The sequence below is a fragment of the Thermobia domestica genome, chromosome 4 (assembly GCF_964235325.1).
Source record: "Thermobia domestica chromosome 4, izTheDome1.hap1.1, whole genome shotgun sequence".
In the NCBI taxonomy this organism is placed as follows: Eukaryota; Metazoa; Arthropoda; class Insecta; order Zygentoma; family Lepismatidae; genus Thermobia; species Thermobia domestica.
In genome coordinates, this window is record NC_137457.1 from 300,195,820 (window position 1) to 300,212,499 (window position 16,680).

Below are 16,680 nucleotides of genomic sequence, written 5' to 3' on the forward strand. Positions count from 1 at the left end.
TACAATTTCCTCTAGGGGGCGAGCGCCTTACCTTGCCCCCCTGATGGGCGTCCTTTTGTGTTGTCATATTATAACGATAAAGTGTGTTATCAAATAAGAATTTCAATGAAAGGTAACATTCCAAAGTATGCATTGATCATTATCTCTCAAGAGAAAGCAAGGAAGACATTTATATCTTACGGATGTCAGCAATCGTGATGTAAAATATATTTACGGTTGCAGGTATAACATACTAAAATATAATTTTTATTTGCCTATAATCTGAGCTCCCTTATGCCGTAAGCTTCGCTGGATCACCGATGGACAACTAGCGACATCTCACAAAAAAATTGTCGGGCCCGAGGCGACGATCCGCGGTGGCCCTACTTCCGTTTTGAAAATTATACCACCAGCGGCAGAGACGCGACAAAACCCCAATGAACCACAACATAACTCCGCCAAAATATGTTGAATTGCCTATATGCGTGATTTGTTTACATTAAAGTGAGTCTAAAAAAAGCACTAAAACAAAAGTATCACGTGATGGACGCGAACCACCAACTTCATGATTCGCGTATTCTTTTGACTTCATCATGGAGGCAATGAAGAAAACCTTGCTTGTAGAGGGATAAATCATTGAGGTCTTTTTAAATTTACCAATCAGAGTACTCCTTTAACCATGTATATTCGACGGTAACCGTTTGAAATAAGAAAAAATTCGCTCGCTTTGTAATTTTATAACAAAATGACGCGCGGCTAGTTACTTTATTTCATAGTTCTCCCCATGGGCAGCGATTAGGGGGGCAAGAAGGGGCAGTTGCCCCCTCACTTTTTTGAAGTGACCCTTAAATTACATAATTTCATTTGGAAATGCAAAGTTTGTGTATATTACTGCTTCATACAAAAAATGGCGCCATATAATATTTGCCGTTGCGCGAGTACGTATGGTTTATTTGTCTTCTCGTCGAGTTAAGAAAGCTACAGGAATTCCGTTTCAATTGCCACGGAAAATGGCCCCAAAACAGCGCCGTAACAGATTATCTGGGAGGGGAAGGCAAGCACTAATACGGGTATGTGGGCCCCTAGAAAAAGTTGTTTTTCTAAGTCTTGGGTCCCCTCTTTCCATCTTTCTCTTACTCTTTATGGGACCCCGGAACCTGTGGGTCCTCCCGCACGGCATGATCTACGGAGCCATTAGTTATTCCCTTGGGCCCGTTCCATATGTGACAAATTAATTAATGGGACAATATTCACAAACTTCAAAGCCATATGAATAATTATTATTTCTAGGAACCCTAATAGTAGACAGTTTTTACTGAAATGGGCCCACAACTTATTTTTGTTTTATTTACCTTTTGTGTGCTGTTTAGTTTATGTAATGTAGTGAAATTGCTTGATGTTTCATTTATATTTTACATGTTTGTACCGTATATGAAGTAAGAAATTTTTGTCTTAAAATGGGCTCGCATCGAACGACGGAGAGCTTCTCTGGGGGGCAGTTGCCCCCTGCCTCCCACAAGTTATGGCCCTGCCCAAAATTTAACCCATTGGAGAGCAACAATTCTAGCGTAGAAACAATTCCTTCTTACAAGGACTCGGTGTGTTAGCCGCTTTGAAACTAATTGAAAGAACATTTCGCAAAAGAAATAATAAGTTTTTCACAAGTTATTCTTAAATTGCTCAAAAATCGACAGTACCTAAAATGTCATTCTTCATTACTATGATTAATATTATCCTTTCCATTTATTTGTTTTGCAAATTTGTTATTAAATAATCTGATCACACACTTTTTCAGACAGAATTTTAAGATGTCCATGAGCAACGAATCAAATCTCGGTTGATCGGTGGATCTATTAAAGTTTAAAAGGACATAACCATTTTGTTGTTATGGTTATGTAGATGTGCATAATTGCGATTTGATTTGAAACTGCATGTAATTACATCTCAGAAGTGAAAGCAAATATGAACGTGCAAAGTTGATCGGTAGATCTGAGAGAGCAAATGTACTCTTAGGAATTTAGTGGAACAAATAACATTTGAGCAGAAGACACGTGTCATGTTCTGTAAATATTTATGGTTGATTGTAAATTTCGGTCCAGCAATGTAGAAGCCATTAGAAATTGGAAGCAGTAAGCATTATTACAGACAACCTCTGAACACTTAAGCTGTATTTCAACTCTTTTGTATTAGAGCTCTCAAAGTTCTAACCTCTCGATGATACGAGGATAAGGCAATCACCAAAGATCATGTGCTGAAGTAAGGGTAATATCTAACGAAAAAAATTGCGTTCCACACAATCCCATTTTGAGATTACTGTCTAGTGCATTGTAAGACGCGTCGAGGAAACGGTAACTATAAAGGATTGTAACATTCCTCGTCGACCGAAATCGGCGACAAACAGCTTGTTGCAATTATTTGTTGAAAATACTTAACATTCATAAGCTGCTGAACAACATGACATTAATCACATGTCTGCGAAAAGAATGTTGAAAACAATGAAGTTCCACCCATAGAAAATTCATCTGATACACCAGCTGAATGAAGATGTCTTTGATCGCCGTGTAGAATTTTGTGGAGATATGATAAAACAAATCAATGATGATCCTACTTTTCTCACCAGCAGTGTTCTCTGATCAAGGCATGTTGGTTACTAACCGCTTACATTAAGAAATAATTGCAGGTTTTCATTTGACAGCAATCTCATTTGTCCTTTCAAACACACTCTACATCTTGAAAAGTTGAAAATCTGGGCGGCAGTGCTAAATATACAATCATTGGTTCCTGTTTTATTAATAACAATTTGCTTTCTGAACTGTGTGAGGAGAACCTTTGAAAGCAAGTAGTTCCAACAAAGAGAGACACTGCAGAAGTCAATTTTGCCGAAAGATGGTTTCAGTAAGATCGCACAACAGTGTTAATATGAGGCAATTTCTTAGCAGGCAATTTCCTAATTAACGGATTGAAAGAGGAGGTAAGATTGGGTGGTCTGCTCGTTCTCTGTTCCCCTGGTTTATCGCCACTAGACTACTTTTTCTGGGTTCATGTAAAAATCCGCGTATATCAAACATTGCCAGCCACTTTGGATAATTTTCGTCAAAGTGTTATTCATGAAGTTGCACCTATTAAACTGGACTCATCAGGAATGCACTATTTGTGTTTTACCATCGAATTGCTCACCGCCAGACCAAGAAAGGTGTGCAGTTTGAGCATATGTTGTGAAATATCAGTTACACTTTGTTCATCTGCCAATTTTAGACAACAAAGTCATGAGAGGCAAGGGACTCATTATAATCAAGTTCTTCGAAGAAAAAGGAAGACACTACGTGGCTGGCAAAGCTGATGTGCAGTTGCGCATTCCGTAATTAGGGTAACAATAAATCTAGATAGAGGAAACGAAGACAAGACAACGTTTTATTATTCTCTACTTTCACGTGAAACGGAATTTTCAACGAAGTTAGGGTTATGTTAAATTCAAGTGTATCAGTTACCTCTTCTAACAATTTAACTGAACTTTGACAACGCATTTAAGAAGAAGATTGATCTCTCGATTCTGGGATGTAAAATAGAGTGTGCAAAGAATTAGAGTATCAAACTGATGTATCTTGAGTGACAAGGAACATAACACGCATGTGTTTATAAACAAAAAAAAAAAATGAGTTTTCTCATATTTAACATACGCTGCATGTCATTGTGACTAAACAAAAGTGAGTTATTAACCTTTGAATTCAGGAAGATAATTTACAATAGCTCTGTATACCAATTAGGTTTCTTTGCGCTTTATCCAAGTTTTGTAAATTTGTTATACTGTGAAATCTCCTTTGTGATTTGATTTTGCATACTAGTGTAAAATAATGATCTTATTTAATCTGCCCGTGTCAAGTGATATTTAACAAACACATTGGTCTGCTTCACCTTTACAATTCTAGGGAGGCTGTTTCTTGTTGCAAAACACAAAAACTTTCCTTTCCATATCGTAATGGTCTACCATGGTCGCCTTAAATGAAAATGAAAATAATTTCGTTTTATGCAAAGCGCTTCTAAAATATTGGTCACGTATTTTGTGCTTTTTAATTACACGTGTATTTCCCAAGATATTTAGTTTATTATCAATCCCACGTAGCGTACGATGATATTTCTTTTTACAGCGCCATCTATTAGAATAACGAAAGCTCTTCAAGCAAAAGTTGCATATTTTCGATCGCAAAATTCGAATCTGCAATAAAAATAGCGAGTTCCCATTTAAGACTTTCAAGTTGGCCCCTGTGGCCCTATGATAGCCTAATTTTATAGGCTCCTTACATGTGTACATTCTTACGTAAAAGATTTATCAATGTTTTTGTCATTTCGGAAATATTTTAGGTCGCAGTTAGGGAACATACCTAAGATGATATTTGTTTTATTACGATTAGCACGCCAACTATTTGAATAACGAAAACATGCTTCAAATAAAAGTTGCTTACTTTTGATCTGAGAATCAGAATCTGCAATAAAAATAGGGTGTTTCCCTTTGAAATTTTTAAGTTGCCCCTGGGGCCCTATGATGGGATCCCTGTGGGCACTTGTTGTTTAGAGTATTTTTAGGGCCCTGGCATGGGTATACATTCCTGCATAACTAGATTTGTCAATTTTTTTTTTGTCATTTGGGAAATATTTTAGGTCGCAAAGTTAGGTGAGACACCCTGTATCTATCTATCTACTGTATCTATCTATATCTATATAGATAGATAGATAGATAGATATAGACAGATAGAGATATATATATTGACAAACAGTTCAAAGGTAGAAGCTACTCCTTTTTAAAATCGGTTAGAACCGCGTATCTCAGTTCCCAAGATCTCAGACGTCACGCTGTCTATATTAATAGATTCAAGATGCTGAATACTAACTGTTTTAAGAGTTGAGAACTTAGCGACAAATAATAGCACAACATACTCCTAGATACTGTATAACTTAATCCAAATATAACTAAACAATTTATATTTTTGAGTTCTACGATCTCTTAATCCCCACAAAAAATTACTTTTTCAGGGGGTTCCTAGGTTTTTGGAAACTACTACTTTGCTTTCCTAACATTAGAGAAATTCTCAATTATTTCTTTGACATTCGAGAAGTTTTCTATAATTTATGGCACTTTCTTTAACAAAAGTCAAATTCCCAAGTATTCTCTGAATTTCGAGGTCTGTAAGAACTCTGTAATAGAATATTGTAAGGAAGTAAAAAAATCATATTTGAAGACGTCGCGCAGAAACTAAATGGACTCTATAACTTTGATATAGTTGTCTTCGTTTATTTGAATGGTGCAGATTTTTATTGGTGGAACAAAAATAGAACAAAATTCAGAGCTTGTCAAAACTGGAATTTGAAAATGTTATAAAAGAATTAAATGGATGGCAGAAATTTAGTCCTTCGCGTTAGAAAAGTTTAAATATATACTACAAAATTGTAAATTGTAATAAAATTCGCATTTAAAGATGTCGCGGAACGAAATCATCAGCGCAGAGCTGAAAAGCAATTTCAAATATACACAACAAATATTAATTAAAGTAATGAGACTCAAAATCTGATTCTCAGTGAGCACTGGTATACCAAAGACAATGTCAATGCCATCATGTTATGTAATTAGTACTTTTAGTGAGGTGTGACATCTGACAATTTTATGACAACCTAACGTTATCTTATAAAAAAGGACACAAGACAAAAGCATTTTCATTCACGGTTCCCCAACGTCAAAATTCAGTAATGTGACGCTGAATCCAAAAATATGGTTACATTGCTCTTTATTGAAGGAATTGAAAAGATCATTTTGAATTAATATGCATTTTAAAAGACATTTTTCTCTTTTGACTTGCCACAAGCTAGTAAGAGAAAGGAAATATGTAAAACTTTCTGAAGGTGATTGATGTTGCTTTTGCTGCGCAATTTTGTAGAAAGTTTACTTGTTGAAGGTTATTCATAGTCATCATTCAGAATATATAATCATGATTTTGACAACGTGACTCCGCATTAATGTGCGGAAATTGGTTAAATAGTTGGGAATCTATAGATAAGCCTAGAAATCATGCTATTGAATTCATCCGGCTGTAACAGTACACGTGTGTACATATGTGCAGTCTCTAAGAGCCAATCAGAATGCAAAAGAGCAATAGGTTTCCATATGTGTGAAGATGATAAAACGGATGAACTGACTGATACGAGGCTTGGGTGTGTCCCTCGAAAATAATATAAAAGGACCTCAAGGTCTCAAACGGTTGTTCAGAAGTTCAGAAGTTCCGAGGTCCAGAGGTTCAAGAAATTCGAGACGTCGGTTGTGAGCAGACAGAATCATCGTCAAAGCTTCTAAGAGTTACAAGAATACTACCATACGGTATGTATAAGCCCTTGTTGCATCATAAAATTCAAGTTTAGAGATGTCATGCAGTACTTCAAAATGATTTGTCTACCTACCGTAAAACTTTCAAGGTTAAGAACTGAAGTCGCATATTCGTATTTTACCTTCCATCTTCAATAACTTAAATATGTGAATATCTTGCATGTTAAAAGACCTAAATTTAAGGTATCAAACTATCAAATGAACTATCAGATATCAAATTACTCTTGTTGAATCATCCAATTAAATGTTGTATATTACCAATTTGAATATGTAATAAACTTAACTAATTAGAAATACTGTTGTCATTCCCCTAGATTAATCCACTTTTCCCATGAAAATCGTGGTTTAATTGAATTATATTTCTTTTGTGACAACCGCTAACGAAATAGCGTGAGCAGTTCTCTACATTATGTGGAATTTAAGGAGCGAAGTAAACAGAAAGAGACCTGCACATCGTCACAGTAAACCGAAACGGAAAACGAAATTGGCTTACAATTTTTAAAGGAAATTATCGCATCGAAAAGTGTATTTGAAATTTGTCGCTTTAAAACAACTACCAGTAAAGGAGTTACAAATTATCGTGCAGATAATCTTAACTCCAAATTAGATTTGATCTTTCTAATGAAATACACCATGCTTATGTAAACAAAGTATAAAAAATGGTACAGCAGTAGAAACGGTACGAATTATAAACGAATATGATGTAATAAATAAGTAAATCACGCAAATCTGAGTATGAAAGATGAACCATTATATACAGAGTTAATACATCGTAGCATAACTAAGTTTCTTGTTGAATTGCATCGGGATCAGAAGTATTGTAACTCATGGTAGCGTTCTCACGTTTGAAGGCTAGGTTTCGGTGTTCAATCTCAAATTCGCCCACTGCAGCTTATTTTTAAAGCACTTTTTGGGGGGGATTTTGCTGAGCTTCTCTCATTCTTTTAATTCTACTACCACCTCTCTTAGCCTCGGAAAGTAAGAGACGTTAAACTAAAAGAAATACTCTTACTGCAGTAGAGAAATTAGACTTAAATGGATAATCACAATAAAGAAAAATGGAGTTAAAGGGAAAATACAAATACTACGATGCTACAAGAAAATGAAATAAATATATTATCTTCTAGGCAAGAAAAATAATAAACACTACATGAAAATATGATAAGCATAAAATATACTCTAAGTAGAAACTTAATCTACTTAAGTAATATGAAAAATTTAAATTCAGGATCGCACTACTATACATAAAGAACGCAATCAATATCTAAAGAAATAGCTAATTAACAAAACAATTCAGATACAGTAATACTGACTCTGATTTTTCTGAAAACTGAAGTTTTTTTAAAACCTGCGCAATGAAATCGAACTAGTTGACAGAAGTTGCATATAATTAGATTGGCTACAGATTTCATGATTTTAAAAACAATTTGTATATCTTCATTCAACGCAACAATCGGAAATTGTGTATTTTTTACGATAGATTCTAAGGCATATTCTAGATCAGGGCTGTCCAAATGGTGGCCCGCCAAACCATTTTCTGCAGCCTACAAAGCTTTCATGATTTACGATTGTTGTAAGTGATAATATTTTAATTTATATTCATTCATTCTTTTAATGTTTCCATTCTTCTTTCGGAATAAGGCATCCATTTAGCGCTTCTATACAACAAAAAGGCGCGAGCATCCATGGCAACACTGGAGTTGGTAATGTAATCGTTGCTGAAAGGGACGATTATTTCAATGAACGAATATATATTTGATCTAACTTTTTAAATCAGACCCTTTGTTCCTCGAACTTTGCCTAGAAGCCATAGCGCGCAAGAAATACACCACTTCTTGTGATAAACAAAATTTAGCATACTTTCCAAGTTGCAATCGTCTGACATTAGATTTTGAAAATGAAGCATTTAATTTTTCTGAGTTCTGTAGAGACATCGAGAGTGTCACGAATGGATTTAATGCGAGATTCTCAGATTTTGACAAACTAAAACACGACATTGCATTATTTACTAATCCATTGACAATAGACATCGAAGAACAACCTCCAAACTTACAGCTCGAACTTTGTGACCTTCAGACTGACCCATTCTTTCAGACAAGAACAAAGAAAGGAGTAGATTTTTCAGGCTACTTTCTAACAAACATTTCCCTAAAATTTGTGAGTTGTGACGGAAAATAGTGTCAATGTTTGGTAGTACTTATCTGTGTGAAAGTGCATTTTCCACCATGAAAATTGTAAAGAATCGCTCCAGAAGCTGCCTTGGAGATCCTTCTCTTTTACATCTTCTGCGGTTTACATCTTTTACAACAACAGGAATGGATGTCGATACCCCAGCCCTTGTAAACGCTGCTAGTCACCCTCATTAGTCACATTGAATAGGTATGTAATATTTCAAATATACTTTTTTATATTTTTCTTCTGTGGTGTAATAATAATAATAATAATAATAATAATAATAATAACACTGCTCGACAAAATGAAACTTTTTGAAAGCTGTTTTTGATTTGACACCTGCTTTTATATAATTTGAGGTTGCTAATTACGAAAATGAAATTACTTTCCCCCCATCGCGTCAGGTTTTTTCACAAATCGGGAAAAATGATTGCGTAAATTTTGCTATTTACACACCAACGTTGCTAATATAGAGTAACATTATGACTATGTATTTCTAACAAAGGAACATTATTTTGCATCAGAACTAATCTGAACATCGATATTCTAAATAATTAAGGTCATCAGTGGCGTAACTAGGGGCAAACGGGGCTTGTGCCCCGGGTGCCGGATTGGGAGGGCCCAAATTGGGCAAATATTTGGGGGAGCGTTTTGGTTTAGTTGGTCAGGGGGGCGCTAAGGCTCGTTCCTGCCCCAGGCGACAACTATCGTATTTACGTCGCTGAAGGTCATTGATAAACAACTTACCTCATTTTTGTCTCTGCCTCTTCACTTGGAAGCTCCTAAAACTAGACTTCCTTTTGTGAGTAGTTTGTGAATCTTCACGTACCAAAGTTCCAACAGTAATCCGCCAACATTGTTGTTCTCCAACGTCCCTGATAGTGGAATTCAATTGCTTTGATGTCCTGGTGAAATCTTTCATAATGTTCTTCACTTTAATCACCGAAGTTAGAAAGAAAGCTGACTAAATGTGAATACAGAAAATGAATCTTAAGACTCATTTTGTACCCTAATCTTTTAAATTTCTGGAGCATATTAGACACAATGTATATGTAATTTTCGTCTCTGTTGTTCCCGAGAAAATTATGACACACGTCCCTGAATGCACTTCATGCTTCCTTTTCAACACTTGTCATACAATGTTCAAAGTCTGACTGATCTGAGACTTTCTGATCTGAGGACCGATGAATGTTCCTTCTTTTAACCTAGCACTTGAAAGTTCTGGGAATTTTGTCACTAGACACTGGAAGCACTGCCCATCTTTATTCAGACCTTTGACAAATTGTCCCATTAGGCGCAGTTTAATATGCAAGGTGGTAATAGACTTTTGAAGGATCTTCGAGACAGATGTTTTTCACATTTTTACTTTCTATATTGCGGCTTTTGCTGACAATCAATTTGAGTCCAGTGTTTATTGCGTTCTTTGCTGTTCCATTTGCAAAATGTGGCATGAATATTTGGTGTACCCTTACTGCTGTCCAAGAAGCATACATATCACCTTCAGATCGCCGCACAATAACCACTGATCCTCCTATTTTATTTATTTTTTTTAACATTTCCAAATTTTCGTACATCTCTTTTAAATGTACAGAATGAATAATAGGTATACAGAGGGTTGTTGGTTGCTGTTGTGAAGAAGCAGACCGTTCAAACTTCTCTTGTTGGAATCGATGAATAGCCTCCATTCCTCTGCATTATAGTTCTCGCAATCACAGCTTAAACAACGCTCTTATTGCGTTCCCAACGTGTAACGCGTTGTGATATCATTCAGTGCTACCAGATACAGTACATATTTTTCCAATGTTAGCAGAATAAGTAACTGCACATCTTTTATTACAAATTCAAAGAAATCAGAAGGCTATGGCATCGAAAGTATCTTTTTATATTTGTAATTATAATCAGTACTTCTTCCGACATATACATTGATACGGTTATTTTCCTCTCCCCTCCCCTCTATTTTAAGAAAACTGTACTTGATAGAGCAAAACTAACTACATTTTTGGATTTCTCAGGTCAAAAAGATTAAGAAAACCATAATAGTTTCCAAACAGCAAAATCATTGTAGAGCAGTGTTATTATTATTATTATTATTATTATTATTATTATTATTATTATTAGCAGCGGCCCTCCACCTTAGTAGTAAAGACGGTTATGGCCCTCAGGCTCATTATAATTGGACACCACTGTTCTAGATTATTTAGATGGCACAAAAGTGGGTCCTCGAAAATTATCGGGAATTACAGGAAACCGTTTAACCAATTGTGGGGATTTACCCATCGTTAATTTTCAGCGATTGAACGGAGTTTCCCGGCCATAGAACGAAAAGACATCAGAAACCTGAGCACAGACCAAAGATATATGTGGGATATTTGTAACGCAATATCTGCTGCTGAGTGTTCATCAAATCCTGCATCAAGAAGTTTTGGAAAATTATACCATGCAAGATGGATTACTACTACCAACAAAGCGCTTAGAATATAAATATGCACTACTGACCCATCTTCAAACTTGAAGGAGCTGGTTACGTTCATCATGAAAGTGCATGCTCTGCTGTGGTCTTACATTAAATGTAATTCTATTATCAAGGATGTTCTTATGAACTTATATCCTACTATAGCCTTTACACGATACTTGAGCAATGAACTAAAGCTCATTGTAGATAGGATAATTCAGCGAAATGGTTTCTTCGCGTATCCGGAAAAATTTACTGGTATCTATGCGTAGAATCCTTGACACACAAAACTCAAAACAAACACCTCCTTCACGTAAGTTCAGTATTCCAACAATACATTTTAGTGCTCATCATTCTGTTGATCTAATTAACTGGCAGGAATGGGAAGTAACCGAGCCATTTGTGAAAGGATATACAGAAATGTCCAACTATTTCCATATTGAAAACAAAATCAGCATACAAACCAACTAGTTAGAAAGAGAATTTCCAAAGGTAGGATGGATGAGATGGGAGCATTGGTGGTACTGTACATGCAGCCACCTCCTTGTGATGAATTCTTGGAACCAGAAAAGAGCTGCATATCAAAACAAATTTAAATGCAAATTGTTAAATTTACATAACGTATCTTAATATTATGCTCAATGCATTTTTAGATATTATTCTGAAACTGCATATTAAAAATTGTTGGGAATAACGAAGATGAAGGAAAAATATTTTTGAAAATCATCGAAATTATACGTCATGTACAAGAGTCGACATCTAGTAGGATATTATTAGAGAGTACTTGGAAATTGTCAGTGTCTTCAAGAATTTTGAGATTTACAACATAAATTCCACAATTTTAAGCTCTTTACGGATAATAATACAATGCACGAAAATTATTTTAAAACTATGGGTGTTATAGTAGTGGACACAACTCTGCCTTAAGCTAGTATGAAGTGATTTGGCGAATTTTAAAACTAATTTCAGTGAAATTCCAAAATTTACCTTAAAAACTCCAAAATATCAGGCTTTTTCGGGGAACTAAGATGCAAATTATTTTTAAAATCATGATTGCTACAGTCAATCTGATCATTATACGACTACTGTCACTTGGTTCGATTTCATTGGGCAGCTTAAAAAAATTCAATGACTTCAAAAAATTCAAATTTTGGTAAAAGTTACAAAACTTCAATGCCCTTGCGGGGAATGAAGATAAAGTACAAAGTTATAAAAAAACCTTACGAAAGTCATACTATTGAATACCCAACTTTTGACACCTAGTACTATTTCGTTGGAAAACTTTTGATAAATAACCACTCATTTCGATCCATCTTATTGCTCATGTGAGAATAAGACATAAAAAGCAACACATCATTACTATCTGTTTTCAGCAAATTATTGAAATTTAACAAATGAGAGCCAATCTTTCTTCTTAGTAATACTGTTAACAAACAATGCGGTTCTTACCTACAAAAAATTTAACTGAATATTGAAATTAAGGGGCTCGGCACATCGGAATCTTGTGCTCTGAAAGTATACGCGCTTGTTTGTAGACCAGTGTCGAGGGTTCCATTATCGTGGATTATATCTTAGATTTGGTACTTGTACTACAAAGCATAGATTTCTTATATCTTCTTTTGGAGACATAATAAATTTGATCTTAAAGTTGTAGACTTATGTACATATGCGTATTTTGCACTGCACTTTCATACTTACTTTCCGCTGGAAGGAAACCATATTAATGGTGGTCTATTTTTTAGATATGGGAAAAGTAATTATGGAGAATACGAACAATTACAAGAGATAAACGAGTAGACGTAAAATAAAGCTCATGACACATCACAGCGTGTAACTAGAAATTGTAAGATGTCACAAGTATATGAATATTTAAACGTAGATATTCGCCTAAATCTCAAGGCCATGTCGCCGCGATAATAGAATTCTTCAAACAGCAGATTTAACATTAGAACTGCTAACTCTGACTGCAGATGTAGTATATCCTGCAGAAATTGTACTTGTGACATACCACTTTGTCTTATCACTTCTGAAAACAGCGTGTATCAAAATAGCAGTATTTTTTTTAATTCTTACGCAACTTTCCTCCTCGGAACCGCACGAGTTTCAGTAACCATACTGAAAATAACAAAGTAAGATATGCAACATAGGTTTCAGATCTGAGAAACATGAAACTTTTCTGAAAAAAGAGAAAAATGTGTATCTCAAGAAACTCTTAGTCACGATAACGATTAGCGATCTTTAATTCAATCATTTTCCAAAACTTCCCACTACAGGTCCTTTATCCAGCATGTGAGATAAAATATGCTTTTCCAAATAGGACTTCCTTAAGTACCCACTTCCACACAGATGACAGTAAAAAAGTTTTTTATTTGAATGTGTTAATTCATGCATGCGGAGATTTGATTTTAATAGAAACGCTTTACCGCACACGTGACAAATGTGGTCTTTCTTACCGGCATGTGCTAGCGTATGAAATTCTAAAGAGGATTTGTTTTTGATTTGTTTTCCACAAACCTCACAACAATAGTGTTTATCATCCAAGTGGGCTAATAAATGGGATTTTAAACCATTTTTTTGAGTAAACATTTTTCCACATTCGTCGCACTTGAAGCGTTTCTCTAATGAGTGAGTTAAAACGTGTGATGACAAGTTTGATTTACAAGCGAAGCGTTGACCACACTCGAAGCAGCAGTAAGGCTTTTCTTTAGTATGTGATCTCGAGTGCCTCTGTAAATCCCATAGTGTAGGAAATTCTTTCTTGCATAACTTACAAATATGGCGTTTCTTATCATTAACTGTTAGGTCATTATCCAAAAGTAGTTCTTCACTGGAACCGTTAATACAATCTTCGAGTGGGACATTCTTAGATTTATGTATTAACGTGTGTCGTATGAGACTACGTTCGAGGCCGAACCCCTTACCACATTCATGGCACCAGAAATTTATTTCACCTGTGTGTGTAAACATGTGGGCTTTAAAATTACCCTTTTGAATGAATCCTCTTCCGCATACCTGACAAAAATAAGATTTCTCACCCGTATGCCTTAGCAAATGCACTCTTAGGTTCGACTTCTGAATGTATCCTTTACCACACTCCTCACAAAAGAAACGTTTCTCCTTTAGGTGTATCAACTTGTGGGCTCTCAAATTTTGTTTTGCAGTAAACCTTCTTTCACATTCTGAACAAGAATATGGTTTATCACCTGTATGAGTTAACATATGTTCTTTCAAGTAATGTTTCGTAGTAAATTTCTTTGAACATACTCCACAAGAAAAAGGTCTTTCACCTGTATGTTTTAGCATGTGAATTTTCAGATACCCTACTGTACTGAATCGTTTTCCACACTCTTTACAATAATGATGATTTTTACCTGAGTGAATTAACACGTGATTATTCAGGTTACATTTTCGATTAAATGATTTACCACACACAGAACAGGAATGAAGTTTCTCGTCTGTATGACATAACGTATGCGATTTCAAAGCATATTTATTTGAAAACGCTTTGGCACATATCTTGCAAGAATGTTCGCTGTACACGTTCGTTGCAGATGATTCTGGACTCAAAATTTTACGACAATCACTGCAATACTGACCTGTCTCACTTGTATGATTTAAAATTGTGGTTGTCAAATTTGAACTTTGTCTCAACTTCTCGCCACATTTCTTACAATAGCTCCTTTCTTTATCTTCATGATTCAATAATTCTTTTTCTAAAGTAAGAGTGTTTGGATTCGCTAGATATCTATTGTTTTGTAGCCTGAAATTCCGAATTCAAAATAATGCATCAACAATTGAACGTCCTAGTGAATTAGAAATATATTGGTAATAACATTATAACATATACTTACTAAGTTATAATTGCATTGGTGAACTAAATCATTTTCAGAAGATGCGTTTTTCGATATGTCTTTAAATGAAATGCAAATATCTCACTGAAATTAAAATGATATATTTGCGTTATATTTTACGACAAATGTGATGAAAAATATATTGCCAAGAAAGGAGGACATTCGTAAGAAACCTTGTACGAGATTTTTATTACATTTTTAATTTCGTACAAATTTTTATCACGTCTTAAAATTTGGAGATATTTATTTTCTGAACTTTAATATTTACATGAAAATGTTTCCTCATATCTAAATGTTCAATTTGGTTTGTTGTTAGACAGGTGTAGAATATTGCTATTCATTTTTTACATTACCGCTTTTGCCTTTGTATTATTTGTAATACGTGGTGAAATAATTAGTTCTTTATGTTTCTTATCTACTGTGACCCCTTGTATTTCTTTATAAAATTTCCTTTTATTCCTAATTCTTTTGCATATTTGACACTTTCTGATTTGTTTCGTGCTCTTTTTATTTCAAATTTAAATGCGTTGCGCTTTGTCTCTTAATATTACAGGACTATTCACTCCTGAGTAACTCCCTCTGTTATTATGTTGCAACACATACCTTATAAGTAATTTAATTAATTACCACTTTCCCGTTTGATTTTGTCTTACTTCATTTACGATCCCCTTTTAAGTCCTAGATCCATTGTGTAAGTTGTTAAAGAGCAGCTTTATTAATATCAGTTTTAATTACAATCATCTCTAACTTCTTTCCTCACCTTACATTCTATTTCCTAGCTATTTTTTCCTTAGTATCTTCTTAGTTTGTCTTCTTTCAAGTTAACAATGTTTCATATTTGTCCGCTACTAATTATTCATACCGAGCTTTAGACATTTCTCATAAGGAACCTTTACTACGCTCATCCACATTACCCTAATAATATTTTTCGCATCGCTGGATATTACGTGTAGCTAGTTCTCTATATTCCGAATAAACACCCTTTTAATATTTTCATCTACACCACTCTTTTACAGCTGCATAAAGCTACCAAGTATTATTCCCTGCACTATTTTGTTGGAACATCTTCCTTAACTTATACTACTGAAACATGGAACACTTTTCTTACACTTCCTGCCCTAACCGTGTTTATTTTCCCTCACAACTGTAACATTTTGTTATCGTAATATTTTAGATTCGGTGAAAGTTTACATTTTTAGTTCAATCTTCATGAATATTGAATTAAGATCAATTTTTCCATTGTCTGAATTCTTAAAATTAGTTGACAGATTCGCATACAGCGCTTTAATATTTAAGTAAAGATAAAATAATAGTTGTCTGTCACTATGGTTTTAGACATAGTAGAACTACTCTAACATGTATATCTTCTTATTATAGAATGAGATGAGCTAGGAAACAAAGAATTAGTTTTCAGCATTTTACTGAGTGAAACATGACAAAGCATAATTTGTTTAGTAAAGAAACCATGATGTGTATGTATAGTTGGTACATATTAATAAACAAAATTATTTACTAAATGCAAAGAATGCAAATAATAAGCAATTTATGCACTGATTTTCTGGAAATACGTACGTCCAAATATACGGAAATAGGTACGCAAGTGAGGTTTTAAATGTCTTTCTCTCGGCTACTAGATTATATGAAATGAAATAGTTGAGTTTAACTTTTCACGGTTATTCCCTGTACGACAAGAAAGGCGATGATTAAAGCAAATGAATAATGGCGGAAAAATTGATGGAATGAGAATCTGGGAGGTAACGGAACCATCCTGAAAAAACGCAAGAAAAAATGTTCTCAACCACAAACTTCGAGTTTAACGTAGTCCATCACAAACCTACAAGGCCAGGTAACGAACC

At 34.8% G+C, this 16,680-nt stretch overlaps 1 protein-coding gene across 6 annotated transcripts in view; it reads right to left on the bottom strand.

Annotated features, from left to right (window-relative positions):
* Nucleotides 1–7,442: 7,442 nt before the first annotated feature.
* LOC145684243 (uncharacterized) overlaps nucleotides 7,443–16,680 on the bottom strand; it is a 36,688-nt gene continuing 27,450 nt past the window's right edge. For all 6 annotated transcript variants that reach the window (XM_081756354.1, XM_081756353.1, XM_081756350.1 and 3 more), the window contains one exon: nucleotides 7,443–14,733. In XM_081756354.1, coding sequence (XP_081612480.1) covers nucleotides 13,221–14,733 — 1,513 coding nt within the window. In that variant the 3' untranslated portion in view covers nucleotides 7,443–13,220. The remainder of the gene's footprint in view (nucleotides 14,734–16,680) is intronic.